The 14,267-nt window shown below is 41.7% G+C and overlaps 1 protein-coding gene across 2 annotated transcripts in view; it reads right to left on the bottom strand.

Annotated features, from left to right (window-relative positions):
- Positions 1-14,267, bottom strand: part of LSAMP (limbic system associated membrane protein) — a gene marked incomplete at its 3' end in the record, with an annotated part of 648,619 nt that overhangs the window by 26,115 nt on the left and 608,237 nt on the right. For both annotated transcript variants that reach the window (XM_082655043.1, XM_082655044.1), the window contains exons 5-6: positions 6,582-6,702; positions 5,720-5,868 (exon numbers count right to left, since the gene is read on the bottom strand). In XM_082655043.1, the coding sequence (XP_082511169.1) occupies positions 5,720-5,868; positions 6,582-6,702 (270 nt within the window). The remainder of the gene's footprint in view (positions 1-5,719; positions 5,869-6,581; positions 6,703-14,267) is intronic.

Raw genomic sequence — 14,267 nt, 5'->3', positions numbered from 1 at the left:
TTAGCCCCATCACACCCCATTAGTTATTCTCGTTCTCTTAATTTCATCCTACTGGCTTATCATTTCTTAGATGCTTCCCCATCCTAGCTTTTTATCCTTATTCTTCCACCATCATTTTGCTGTATTTTGTAGTTTATGCCAGGGTTTATGGGCTCCTGTAAGACTGTAAAGTGAAGTAAATACCACTTAAAGTGAAAAAGAAATCTCCGGCTTTTAACATTTAAACGTAGGGGAGAGCAGGAACCTTGGTGCTCTGTGCTCTTTTTCCTGCTAGTATTTGAGGAGGTCAACATAGCTTATCGATTGATTGGGAGGTTTTAAGAACAGAATGCAAGGTTTACCCCAATAGGATCTGCTGTGGCCCTTGGTAAGTCTTAAGTCTGAGCTTTGGTTTCTTATCTGCTAAATGGGGTGGAGGGTGTTATTGGCTGATTCTGCTCGGACACCACAAAAAACAGTTAAACTGGAGGTAACACTTTGAAAGAAACCCCTCTGAATTAAAAGCACCTAAATGACAAAAGCTGGGGTTGAGAGTAGGGTGTACAGAGAGAGGTAATTTATTAACTCAGATATGATTTTCTTTTATTTTCCAGTGGGTATTGGATATGGTCAATGGTCTCTCTGGAAGTAGGTGTATTCCATGCCTACACTCTTAAATCTAAAACTAGTTCTGGTGCCCATCTATTTCCTACTGTATCCACAGAGAGCCCTCAGAAGGAGGGCTTTCAAACTACATATAGATAGTGTTCAAATAGCTGCTCGAATTGCTTTATTACACGGCATCCAGTAGTAGCTGGTTAAGAGGCTTTGCCAAGTCTTAACTAGCATCATCACGTGGTGTATATTTAAGTGCTGGGCCTCAAAGGTAATCACTTAAAATGACTTCTGAAGAAGCAGGGAGGCCCTGATTTTAAGGGCTCTCTCCAGTGCTGGGTTGCTTAGGTTGTTCTTAAAATGTAATCAAGTTAGGTTTACAGGTCAATGATCTTTCAGAATTAAAAAGAAAATTTTAAAACCTCCTACACACAGATGTGGTATGGCTCAGTGTAGGTTTCTTTGTATTTTTATTCTTTTGTACTCAGTAGCCTCAAAATACCTTACCGATCCACACATTTCTCTAAAGTAGAAGGTAACTGATCAGTAGGACTGTCCTTTAACATGACGAATGCCTTCTTTTTTTTTTTTCCAGTATGTGGGCCTCTCACTGTTGTGGCCTCTCCCGTTGCAGAGCACAGGCTCCGGACGCACAGGCTCAACGGCCATGGCTCACGGGCCCAGCCGCTCCACGGCATGTGGGATCTTCCCAGACCGGGGCACGAACCCGTGTCCCCTGCATCGGCAGGCGGACTCTCAACCACTGCGCCACCAGGGAAGCCCACGAATGCCTTCTTTTGACATGCCTAGGGTCAAAAGCTGAGCAGTAGGCTGGACTCTCTGCTCAAAATCTCAATGTGCCAAAGATGAACCAACGGTCTCACTAATCTAGTGGACTCAGGCTGGTGAGGGTTAATGGAAATGGAAGTGGGAGGTGGTGGAAGTAGTGTCCCTCGGTGGGAAGGAATATAACAATATTTAGTCAGTGAAAAATATCATTAAGTGAAAAAAGGAGGAAGAAGTTAGATGTCTTTTCACCTCCAAACTACCAAAGATACATGTCCTAACATTTTCCCTACATACACAAATCTAGATAACGTGTTGGTTTACAGCCTGGACTCTGGAAGGAGATTACCCGAATTTAAATCCCAGCAGCCTTACTTAGTTGCACTAGTTACTTAACCTCTTTGTATAATGGAGAAATACGAGTGCCTAATAAGGCTGTCCTGATGATTAAATGAGATCACATATGTTAAGTGTTTGGCACATGTGCAGAGTACCTTGTACATACTCACTTGATAAGAAGTGATGACGTTAAAATCATCTCCCTTATTCTTCCTCCCTACCTGTTGCTTTAAAAATAACTCAGTGCAAGCAATAAAACAAGATAAGGTTTCCTTTGCGGATGCCTTGCAGTCACCAGTGTGGATACACGGACTCTGTTATGTTACACATGCTGACAATGCAGAAGTCCAAGTCTTCACCCATGTGATACATGTTCCCACATCTTACAAAAACTAAGGAGCGGAATCCTTGACTGTATACATTGTACCATGGATTAATGTGTACAGAGAAACGATATAATGTAACACTTTGCCAAGGATGGAAAAAAGATATAAAAGGCATTACTTGGATATATAGGCTAAGGGAATGGATCCTTAATAAACAGAATACTAGAACGTGTGGAGGACAAGACAAATGAGAAAGGAATGCTTCCATTGGCTTAGGAAAAATGACTATGAATACAAGGTATTCTTGCACTCTCATTCAATTATTTTGACACTTTTTTTTTTTTTTTTTTTGCGGTACGCGGGTCTCTCACTGTTGTGGCTTCTCCCGTTGCAGAGCACAGGCTCCGGACGTGCAGGCTCAGCGGCCACGGCTCACGGGCCCAGCCGCTCCGCGGCATGTGGGATCTTCCCGGACCGGGGCACGAACCCGTGTCCCCTGCATCAGCAGGCAGACTCTCAACCACTGCGCCACCAGGGAAGCCCCCATTTTGACCCCTTTGAAGATAATATTTGAATAGAGAGTGAAGAAGCATATGTATGTATGTGATGGAGGACAAGATGTATCAGTGACCGCAAACTGACACTGTACAAAGTCAGCACGTCACTGCGGTGGACATGGAAAATGTGCTGATGCACCAGTGAAGATGGATAATCATGAACTCTTCAGGGGCTCCGGCTCTGGGTTTCTACCTGCTGCTGCCTCTGGCTGGCAGCAGCTCACCAGCTGGCTCGTCTGCTTTGGACCGGCTGGGTCAGCAGAGCATCCCGCTGCCCACATAATGCTCTCTGTCACGGGTGCTGGCCATGGCCGCCCCTCCCAAGCATCTCTCCCCTCCTGACCCTGTTCTGTGGAAAAGTACCGCCACCAGCAGTGTCTTCCTTCTTCCCAATAAACCCATCTACTTTGAATCTAAGTGATGGGCAATCTGTTCACACACGTACTTTCTTTTTCTTCATTTCTTTCTCTTCCTCTCCCTTGTGTGTGCTCTCCTCCCAACCTTTTACCTGTGTAAATTGGTTACAACAGAGCCTTATTCTTAAAGATCCAGCTATGAAGGCTGTAACTCCACATCTCCCAAACCCAATTCATGGTGGCAAGGCAGTTGTGGTGGAATTGCCATTCCTGTTACACAAGGAGCAGAGCTTCCTCCTTAAAATGTCAAAGAAACAGGATGACAGTAGATTCACTAATGTTTGACAATTTTAATGGCTTCTTTTCCCCTCAAAGCCCAGTGACCTTTTGCATTCTATTCTTCTGTAGGTATCACGCCTCCTAACTTTCCCGTCAGGTGGGAAATCAATTCTAAGCCGAACGCTGAGGCATGTGCTTCCTCTCCTCTGCCTGCGGCGGCGTGCAGAGCTGGTGCCAGTGCAGGCTGCCTCGAAGAGGGCCCACCGAAGTAGCACATCATTAATCACAGCCCTGTACTCTTCTCAGAGGTATAATGAGGGTAACTTCTATGAAATCATCAAGGGCAATATGACCATAATATACTTGCCCAATTTCTTGATTCTTAGTTTACAAACAGAAGTTCTCTAAGATTCTTGACATTTCTTAGTCTTACTGGGTTGCGTACTTGAAGTGGACTTTTGTGAACAGGACCATGGTATTTCAGGGCTTGAGATCACCTTTCATCACCACCAGCAGACCAGCAGTATCTCTATTATTTTTGACCTAGTCCATGCTCTTCCTCTCTTCCTCAAATGTTTCCTTTCCCCCTCTTCCTCCCTTTCTCTCTCTCTCTGTCTCTTTCTTCCTTTCACACCTGTGAAAAATAGGCTATCATAGAGCCTACTCCATCCTTCTATCCTTCTTCCCCATCCTCTCTCTCAGTCTATGGGTATCATTGTATTTATTATTTGAAAAATATCATTAGCACAGTCCTTTTTCTGGGTGGGATAACAAGAGAAGAAAATTTGCATACTTTAATGCAAATTTATAGTTGCTCACTTTCTCTAACTAATCCAATTATCCCATTTTCTCTTTTCCAATCCCTACAAAACCTCTTGTTAAGTGTATGTTGTTCTGCTTAATCAGCTCACCTTAGATTTGTCGGAATCTCAAATTCATAGTTGAGGCTCTTTTCCCCCCTATGTATGGAATCCCTAACGTCAAGAACGAAACAGGTAAGTACATTTCTTAATAAATATCTTCTCAAGTGTTCTGAGATATCGATGTCTCTAGCTTAAGTAAAGAGCACTGATGTTTGGTCTTTGGAGACAAGTCAACAGGGATATGGATTTTAAACTTCATAATGATGCAGCATTTGTAGCATAGCTGTATCCCATCACATGTACAGACTGAAGTCAACGGGAGTTATGAATGAGAAACTGAAGGCCGAATTTAGAATAGTTTGTGGTGTTTTTTTTAAATAAGTGGATTGGATCTTGAGCAGTTGTAAAATGGCTTTAATACTACGTTTTGAGGGAACTATCACTTAAATTGATTTTTCTCCTAAAAACTTTTCTCTTGAAGGCTCATCTAAACTGAATAAAGCAAGATGGAGACATTTATCCTGGTCATAGTATTTCTAAATTTTCCAATTCAGCCTGTGCAGAAAAACAACAACAACAACAACAAAAAACAAATTCCTAGTGGCTTATTATTTCAAAATAATAAATTTGTTGGACTTTCTCTTTTAGTCCAAATGAACTGTCTACCCCAGCACATGCTATCACTTTTGTTTGTTTTACTTATTCTGATAAACATTTTCCTATTCTAAGTGTCATCATTTCCCCTGATCTCACCCATCGTACCTCTGTTTCTCAGGAGGCATTTGACTCTGTGCTCATAGCTGCCGGACCAACAAGGCAGGGGGTCAGGTATCTGACTACAACATGCCGCTCAAGGGAAAGGCTCTAAGGTGGGCTTTCTTATTAATACCAATAACTTAAAATCACCTGTCCTTCCTTAGTCTGCCTTGAGGACCTTCTTTGGTCTCCAGCAGAAGCAGCTTTGGTCCTCTCTCTCACCATCCCATCTCTCTTCCAAAAATATATCAGACAAGTAATGTTTCCTGCTGTCATATGGAAACCTTTCTGCAACGTTTTTCCTCCCTTAGATTTTAGATTATGTTTTTTTTTTTTTTTTTAGATTATGTTTTAATCATTCATTCCACTCTTCCTCTTGTGTTGTTAAAAATACACTTTCTTTTTACAGCCTCTCCCTTCTCCCAGCACCTTATTCATCCTCACTGAATATTTCTCCCTCAATCACTCCCATCACTGCCATTTTTTAAGTGTCATCCACTTTCCATGATCTTACACCATCTCTGCTCCTTAAAGAGACCATCCCCAAAGAGATGTTTGTTCTCTGAATAGTCTTACAGTTTAACCAACCAGGAAAAAAAGAAAAAAAAAAAACTAAACTAAGAAAACAAACAAAAAAACAAGGCAGTTATCAAAAGCACACCAGGGAATACAGAGGAGAGGTATTCACTTGTAAATCTCATTTTACGCAGAGGGATTGTGAACCTGTGTTTTTGTTTCAGTGGCTATACACTGATTTTTGTTTAAGTTTACCTTTAAAAGATATGGGAATGATTTTCGAGTTTTCCACAGGAGAACTCCATCGACTTGGTCTCCCAGGCAGCTCCCTGCTTTGGCATACTTACTGAAAAGTACGAGGCTGGCGTTGGTGACCCCCAGATTGTTGGCAGCCACGCAGGTGTAGTTGCCATAGTGCTCTTCAGTGACGTTGGTCACCGTCAGGGAGGACTGGCCCTCCGTGCTCTTAATCTCAAGGCCATTGGCATTGTTTATCCTAAGGGTTCAAAGACAGAAGAGTAAAGAGAAACACTGATGAAGACTTGGTATAGTAATTTCTTTTTCATCATTATATTGGCGAAAAAGGAGAGAAAGGAAGTAGGCAGAGCTTGTTGTTACTGCTCAATTCCTCATTTTAATCATGCAATCCCATAGTATCAGAATCAAAGTCCATTGATGGAGAAGACTCGGGAATGGATGAGTTTCATCAGGCTTTGGTTTCTGCTCTAGGAGAGAAAGACACGCAGGTGGACACTACTGCCGAACCACCTGCCTCACCCTATGTACATAACCTGAGTGCTTTGGGGTTCAGTTTAAGAGCTACAGCCCCGGGGCTTCCCTGTTGGCGCAGTGGTTGAGAGTCTGCCTGCCGATGCAGAGGACACGGGTTCGCGCCCCGGTCCGGGAGGATCCCACATGCCGCGGAGCAGCTGGGCCCGTAAGCCATGGCCGCTGAGGCTGCGTGTCCGGAGTCTGTGCCCCGCAACAGGAGAGGCCACACCAGTGAAAGGCCCGCGTACCGCAGAACAACAACAAAAAGAGCTACAGCCCCAAAGCACTTGGTAAAAAACCTTGGAAAATAAAGAGTCTAATCGGATAGGCCTACCTAATTACAGCCGGACTTGGCTTTGTCATTAGGGCTTCTGGTTTCCCTTGCTGAGCAGGGGAGACCTGGCGGAGCAGTGGAGGTGCAGCAGGTTTGGCACATACCTGGTGTCGTCCCGGTACCACTCAAAGTCAGGTGCAGGCACTGCCGAGGCCTCACATTTGAGAGAAGCTTTCCGCCCGGTGGTGGCTTCGTTGCTCTTGGATTCCGTGATAGTGGGAGGATCTGTAGGAAGGACAGACACACAGTTTACATGAACTTTGGACGATGCTCCAGAGTTTCCACACAAGAAGGAATGAGGAAGGACAATCTGATTGCAGAGAGGTAGGACAGGAATGGTCTCAAAGCTCCATGTACAAGAATTATGTGATCCACTGAATGGCACGGATCACTAGAAAACTAAATAGAAATAAGAGATTCATGAAACTGTAGACTTGGTTTACTTCAACGGGACACTTAACGGGGCTTTATGGAAATGAAACCTAGGATAGCTTTTTCCCTCTTCCAAGAGACCATTCGTTATTCCAATCATAGGTTATAATGCTTGCATAGTTTTATTGCTTTTCATAAATTGAGTGGTAATACTAAAGGACTTGGGATTTTAAGTGTATAATTTGAGCACTTTTCTTTTTCACCATCATCGTTATCATTATTGTTACCTTTGGAGACGGCAGTAAGAAAGCTGATGAAAATAATAGAGAACCAAAGTCCTGTCAGCCAGGCTTAGCCTGATATTGTTGCAGCAATCCAGGAAAACAAACTAATGTCAGATGATTGTTATACTTTTTTCCCTCCTCTGTGCTCCCTTACTGCTATGACTCAGGTCAATTTTGCTTTTATGTGTGAGGGTGCAGTTTGAAGTCTATCGTGGTGCATAAACACCTTCCTGGGGTACCAGTCTTCTGCTCTCTCTGGTCGTTGTGCACTTGATTTTTTTTCAGCTTAGGACTGAGTCTATAAAACTGTAATGGGCTTGAAATGAGCTCAGAAACACATTCTAATTTGCCATGATTCTTTCAAACAATCCCATGGAAAGTGGAACAAGTGTTTACAGGTCCACAGGACTGAGCGACAATGGTAAACTTGAGCTTTGGGCTTGATGATGCTGTGTCTGTGCAGGTTATGGCCCTCAAGGAGAAAAAGACTTCTGTTCAAAGGTTATTTGCCAGAAAACAGCAACTTGGCTGTGTGTACATGGACACAATAGACCCAAACCATCTGTTTATATTTTATAAAGGAAAAAGCTTATTTAGGTAAATTAGTGAAGTGAACTCTAATATACGAAATTCATTGACATCTCGGCTCTTCAGCACCTGGTTCAGCTCACTTATTTTTGGGTTTTTGTCTTCATATTCAAAAGCTATTTTCCAAGTTTTCTACCTGTGGAAGACCTGGATCCTCCTAGTTAAAAAGGATGTACAAAAGCGTCATCAGGTTCGTCTGCAATTTTCTCCCCCATTTGATTTTCACATCAGCTTGGACATCTTTAAATCACTGTCCCAGAGAAGGGGAGTTAGGGTACATTTGGATACCACCACCAGCCCGTGTGTAAACATGAGCCAGCGTGGGTGGCTGTTTTGCTTTAGACTTAGCTGCTCGTTTTTGTTTAGACGGAAAAAGGCAACAAGATGAGTGGAAAGAACCCTCGACTGGAAACTAGGAGCTCTGGAATTTAGTTTCTGTTTGGTTGTGTGGACTTGCCATCACACACTTTATCTTTCTGAGCCTTGGTTTTATTATCTATAAAATGAAGGCACCACACATTAACGATCTATATAGCATCCCTTCCAACTTAAAAAATACCAATTCTAGGGGACTTCCCTGGCAGTCCAGTGGGTAAGACTCTGTGCTTCCACTGCAGGGGGCACGGGTTCATTCCCTGGTCAGGGAAGTAAGATCCCGCATGCCTCACGGCGTGGCCACCCCCCGCAAAAAACCCCCACACCAAACCAATTCTAGTCAAAATGGCCCATTCTTCACAAATGGGCAGTTGGTAGCATTAGGACCCAAGTGTATTTTTATACCCATAACTCCTTTAGCCCTTAACCCTTAAACTGCTAAATTCAAAATTGTAACTCATTTATCTAATACATGGGTTGGGAGTCAGGACTAGAAGTCAGAAACAGCACACCATAGGTCTGATTTTGACTATTAACCAGAATTGTGGCCTGGACAAGTGTCTGTACCAGTTTGAGCTTTTTCTTTCTCATCCTTTAAAAGAAGAAGTTAGCTTAAAATGATCACCAAGTTTCCATTTTAAATCCTTTCATTCTATGATTGGTTATATAGATCATTAGAGCACATTAGTTCAATGGTTAATGCAATGATTAGTGGTAGTGTTGTGGATGGGGGAGCTATTTGTATAGAGATGGGGTATGGAGTAGAGGTCAAGAACTTGGATTTAAAGTTTGATAGACCTGAGCTCAAATCCAGTCTATGTCCTTCACTATCATTCATCATTAGAGAGCTCAGTACTTCGTCTAGAGTCACAGCGTCTCAATTTCCTCATCTATAAAATGCTGGAACCAGAGTCAGGGAGGTCCATTTGGAGACTGCTGAAGGAACCCAGAGATAGCCTGCACCAGGTCTTTGATAAAGGGGCTGGAAGGGAATGAACAGATTTGAGATTGAGAGATATGAGCCTCAGAATCGACAAGATTAGATGTGAACAGTGAGGGAGAGAAGGAGGAGTGTCAAGGATCACACCCATGTTTCCAGCGTGGGCATCTAAGTGATGCCATCCACTGAATAAATGTTCGTTTCCCGTCTTCACCTCTTCACTGTATTAGGCTAGGCTCTTAAACTGCCAATGACTCTACCATCTGTAGCACGTTGGCAAGAGGGACGATCTTGCTTGTGATTCAATTGGTTTGTTCAATTTGTAAAATGAATTTTAAACAGTGTTTGTGAGTTTCTGGAGCCACATGCTTAAGACTGACAAATCCTTAATGATAACCACCACTTTTCTAAACCAGGTCCAATCTGGGCCAGACTCCACATTTTCCATCACCTCTACCTCTGGGGCTCATAGGTGGGGCACTTCAACATAATAATCCATGGTGGCGGTCTTCTAGCCCTTCCGCCATGGGACCAGGAACACAAGTCCCAGCTGTACAGTTTTATGGGTGAGTCCTTCCTCACTCTAGATGCTTCCTTCTATGTGGTGGGAGCTTATTTATTAAACCTCCTTGCTCTGGAACCCAGGGGGTGATTTTTCTAACTGAAAAATTAGGGAAGAGCAAACTCGGTTTGTTTGCTTCATCTCTCCCCTTTCTTCCTGCTGGGACCAAACTTCTGTCAGGGAGCAGAGGTTCTCCTCTAGTTCTCCACACTGATGTCTTACGTGGGCTCTTTCCTTCCTGCTCTCATGTGGGCAGGCCTGTCTCCATCCAGGGCTGCCATGATTGGGAAGGTAGGTTGGCTACACTAAGCTGCTACCTCTAACCATCTTGATCTCTGACAATGGGGTCAACTGGGCCTCGTGTATGTCTCCTTTACTTATTTCTCATTTTGTTCAGAACCTGAATAACTAAGTAGTACTATTTATTAGCACCTCAGAGATGACCGCATGGGAAGGATGACAGTGAGCTAGGGTTGAACACTTTCAAATGCATTGATCTTGGGGCAGGATGACGCTGGTCAATTACAAAGACCAAACACTTGCTCCTTTCCTTGAAAATCTGGGAAGTTTCTCGTACCAAGGTATAGTCACAGATAATGATAAATGTATGAAGCGTTCATTATTTCCAGTATTTCTCAAATGACACAGTGGTGCAGGTCTGTCCCACAGCTTATTGGAATGAACATTTCAAAATTCATTTGTAATGAATTCTGCATAGGTGAGGCTAAGAAAAGTTATTATAAATCGTATTGTGGCATGCCTAGTAGAGTTAAAATAATAGATGTCCTTGCTCAAAATATGGTTATAATTAAAATGTGGCTTAATAAAAATGCTATACAGAGGTCCATTGTTATTCTTTACGTGACTTTGCAATAGCTTACAATTGTCAGAGGACTCTTCCAGTTCTTATTACTTCAAAATTCTGGGTTCTGAAAATATTAAGGGCTTTCTTCTTATATCACCAATAATAAGACTCTTTCAATTAGAATGAATAGGATAACAATGACAGTGACCTAGCAAACAGAATATCATTCATTTAATCTTCCTAATGTTTGGAATAATAGTATAAAGGAAAAAATTCTTAATAAAAGATTCAATATATAGACATTTACCATGTGTCAGCACTCTACTAGGCTTTATTTATTCTTTCATCCAAACGGTAACCCTAGGAAACAAGGATTATTAACCCCATATTATGAATGAGAAGACAGATTTGCAGAGGGTTAGTAAATTGTGCAAATTCACATAGCCAGCATTTGACGGAGTCTATATTGGAACCCATGTTCTGAAGCCCATGCTCTGAATCTCCCTGTGTTTCCATTTGAGTGAGTTCCTTTAGAGAGAAATTAATTCCTAATAAGGGAAAACAACATTTAGGGGAGTATGCTGGTAGTTTAAAAGGCAAATGTTACGTATTTCTGCTATTAAAAGGTACCCAAGATGGCACAACGTGCACTGGCATAGTGGACATGAACCCATATTAGAAATCAGGAGATGTGGGCTCAATTTTTGCCTGTGCCACTTACGTTGTCACCTCTTGAAGGTGACGTGTTAACTTCTTGGAGTCCCTCACCTTTGAATGTAGGTGATAAGGCCTTGCCTACCTGTCTCACAGGTTTGATATAAAGGTCAAATGAAATCTCATATATCAGAGCACATTTAACACCTGAAGTGATTACATTTATTATTTTTTATTACTATTACTCACATGGTATCTCGGAAGGAAAGAGGGCTTTGGGATTAGACCTGGACAGAGTTTCAACTCTCCCACTCACAGGTTCTTTGATTTTGTGGCAGAGAATGCTTACATTCTCTGAGCTTTGTTTTTGTCCTCTGCACGGAGATGATTTGATTATCTCCTGGGTTAGTGTGTGATGGTGGACCGACGGGGTGGAGGCAGAGAACACAGGCAATAAGAAAGGCATTGTATCCAGAGAATTTAAAAACAATAATAAACCTAACTAAAAGTTGTCTTTTAAAAAAAAAATCACCATGTACCAGCAATACTAAACCAAACATACCAAACGATGTTAGTGATAAAGTAAATACTCCTCCTACTGGGGCAGGCTGGGCCCCATATGTCTCTTTCCTTGGTTGGCCACTGTTGGTGTGATGATTTCGGTGAATCATACAAAATTTCTAATAGAGTCTTGGTACTCTGGAGATACTCAGAAAATGATGGTTCTTGTACACATTGCAAAGTTATAGTAGCAAATCGCAGTACTCTGGATTCTTATTGAATAGTTCCTCTGATGATCCCATAATAGATTCATAAACATTAGCATGTGTCTTTATTGATATCATCAATAAAGATGTAAGAGTAAACTAAAGGTTGGCATGGAGAATGGAGAGGTGTAGTCATGAATAGTTAGAGAACGTAGCCAGTTTGGTTCCATATTGAGCCATTATTTTCCTCAAGGTGATTTTGGAATCAAAGTACTGAAAAGTCCAGTTAAGATACAGTAATATTATCTGGAGACAACAGATGTCTCCAGTCCCAACTGTGGAATCTATGGTAGGTAACCTCTGCTTCCTCTAAATAAATGGCTCTCAAATGTAAGGGCAAGCTTTAGAAATGCCAGAGTCCGATGTCCCCCAGCATATATGTTGGGTTGGTTAGCTCTGGACACCAGGGTGGAGGCAGAGCTGAGTTGAAAGGGAGATGAGAAGAGGAAAACAAGTAATAAAGCGTGACAATGTGAACCTAGTTGGAGAGAGAGCTGTGGGAAAGCTGAAGGCAGAAATATTAGCTGGTCAGTGGGGTTTGGGGGTAGGCTTGAGAGCTGGGGGCAGCTTTTGAGGAGAATTTCTCCAGGAATAGGAAAAGTGTCCAGTATAAGAAGAGTCCAAATAAAATTAAGTCCTCACTAACTGAACACTTACTATGCACTAGACATTATGCTTGGGATACTGGGCACTAGAATGAGACAAACCCAGAAGTAGCTACTTTTAATGCACTATGAGAACTGATATTGAGGGATTACACCTAGAACCTGTAAATGAAAGGAAACTTGTCCCTAGGGCTGGAATCTGGAAGAAATTAGCAACTATCCTGTAAGATACAAGAAAACAGAAGTCCTGCCTATTGTACAAAATTTTACTAAGCTTATTTAGTTGAGGAGATTTCGGGTCAATAATTTAGCTTCTGTAAGCTCCAGGACATCCTACCACTTAGAAAATAGATTTTTCATGTCAAATGGTTATGCACAGTACTGTAGACCAACTGTGGAGAAGGATTACCCAAGAGAAATAAAAAGGAGAGACTGCAGAATCCAGCTTGCAGGCTAAACAGGAAGAACTGTTCTGTCTCTCTTGTTTACTGCTCTAGCTTCTCAGTGCCCTGGGACAAATATCTGTCAGCAAATGAGTAAATGAGTCAATGAGATGCTAGCAGGAGAAAATAACCAGCACTGGGATTTTTTTTTTTTTTTTTTTTTAGTGGTATTGTGGATCTGTTCATTATGATAATCTATTCAGCCATTAATTATCTTAGCCATCCTGATCCCCTGACCTAATTCCAAACCTTGTGTCTTGAAAAGGAAGAGGAATCAGCTTAAATAATGGGGCCTTTTCATAGTAGGCAGGCTTATATGAAGTGACAAACTGGAAATTTCTCAGTTTGCATGAGTTTTGCTGGCCAGACCTGGTTCTATAATTTAATCTTGGAGACTACATCTACTTGATACAATTACATTTAAGTAGGGTGAATTGTTTGAATAGGACAACAGGTGCAATGGCTAGTTGTTTTAATATAATAGAAACAAAGCTTATGAAGCGTTGATAAAAAGGTGATTCCAAAGGGCATTGATTTAGAACATGCTTCCTGATTTGTGGCATACATCAATTTGCAAAGTTTGGAGAAATGTTACAAGAGCAGAGTTTATCTGTTAGTCTTTCACCTATTCATTCAGTAAACATTTACTGAGCAATTTTTACAAGGTCAGGTATGTGCTAGATGCTGCTGGTTAGGACAGACTGTCTGACTAAGCTCATTAGAGTTTCCTATGTAATTTGTTATGACGTCATTTTAGAATCTTGAGTCTCTGTCCATATTCTTCTGTGGTTCACTCATCGCGAGGAAAAGCTCACATTTTTATAAAAGGCTTTTCTTGAAAATTATCAGTAGTTTCTTCTGTTCTAAGTTACACTTTGGGGAGAGTCAAGAAGGAGCAATGTCAGAATAATTGTGCTAATAATAATAGGACCCAGGCGGCTGGCTTTGATCTTGGGAACCATCTGCAATGCGGACCGCTTTGACGTCTCACACAATGGAAGCATAAATATTTTCTATGTACTCCATGATTGGACTTTCAGAAATCTAATGAAGATGAAGGTCGATTAAGAGAAAATAAAATCTTAACTCCAGAAGTCAGAGAAGAGGTGGTAGATGATGGCATGGCTGTGTGTACATAAAAAAAAGCTAACTAACCTAATTATAAACTTATATAAACACCGAGGGAAATTGCCTTTCATGTGAAAAAAAGGTCCTAAAGCATTTTATAACACTGGGATCATTAACGTATCTTTGAAACACATCCAGAACTGGAAAAGAATAGTAATACTGGCATTTCAAAACTCTATTACTTAAAAAATCGCACTTCAGGATAAAAGCACTTCGGATCTCATCAAATGCATCCCCTTGTTCTTGGAAATGAGTGCCATAAATGCT

This window comes from Grampus griseus (genome assembly GCF_964374135.1).
Source record: "Grampus griseus genome assembly, chromosome: 5".
Classification (NCBI taxonomy): domain Eukaryota; kingdom Metazoa; phylum Chordata; class Mammalia; order Artiodactyla; family Delphinidae; genus Grampus; species Grampus griseus.
The sequence above is the reverse complement of the archived record's forward strand: the minus strand, read 5'-3'. Positions and strand labels throughout refer to the sequence as shown.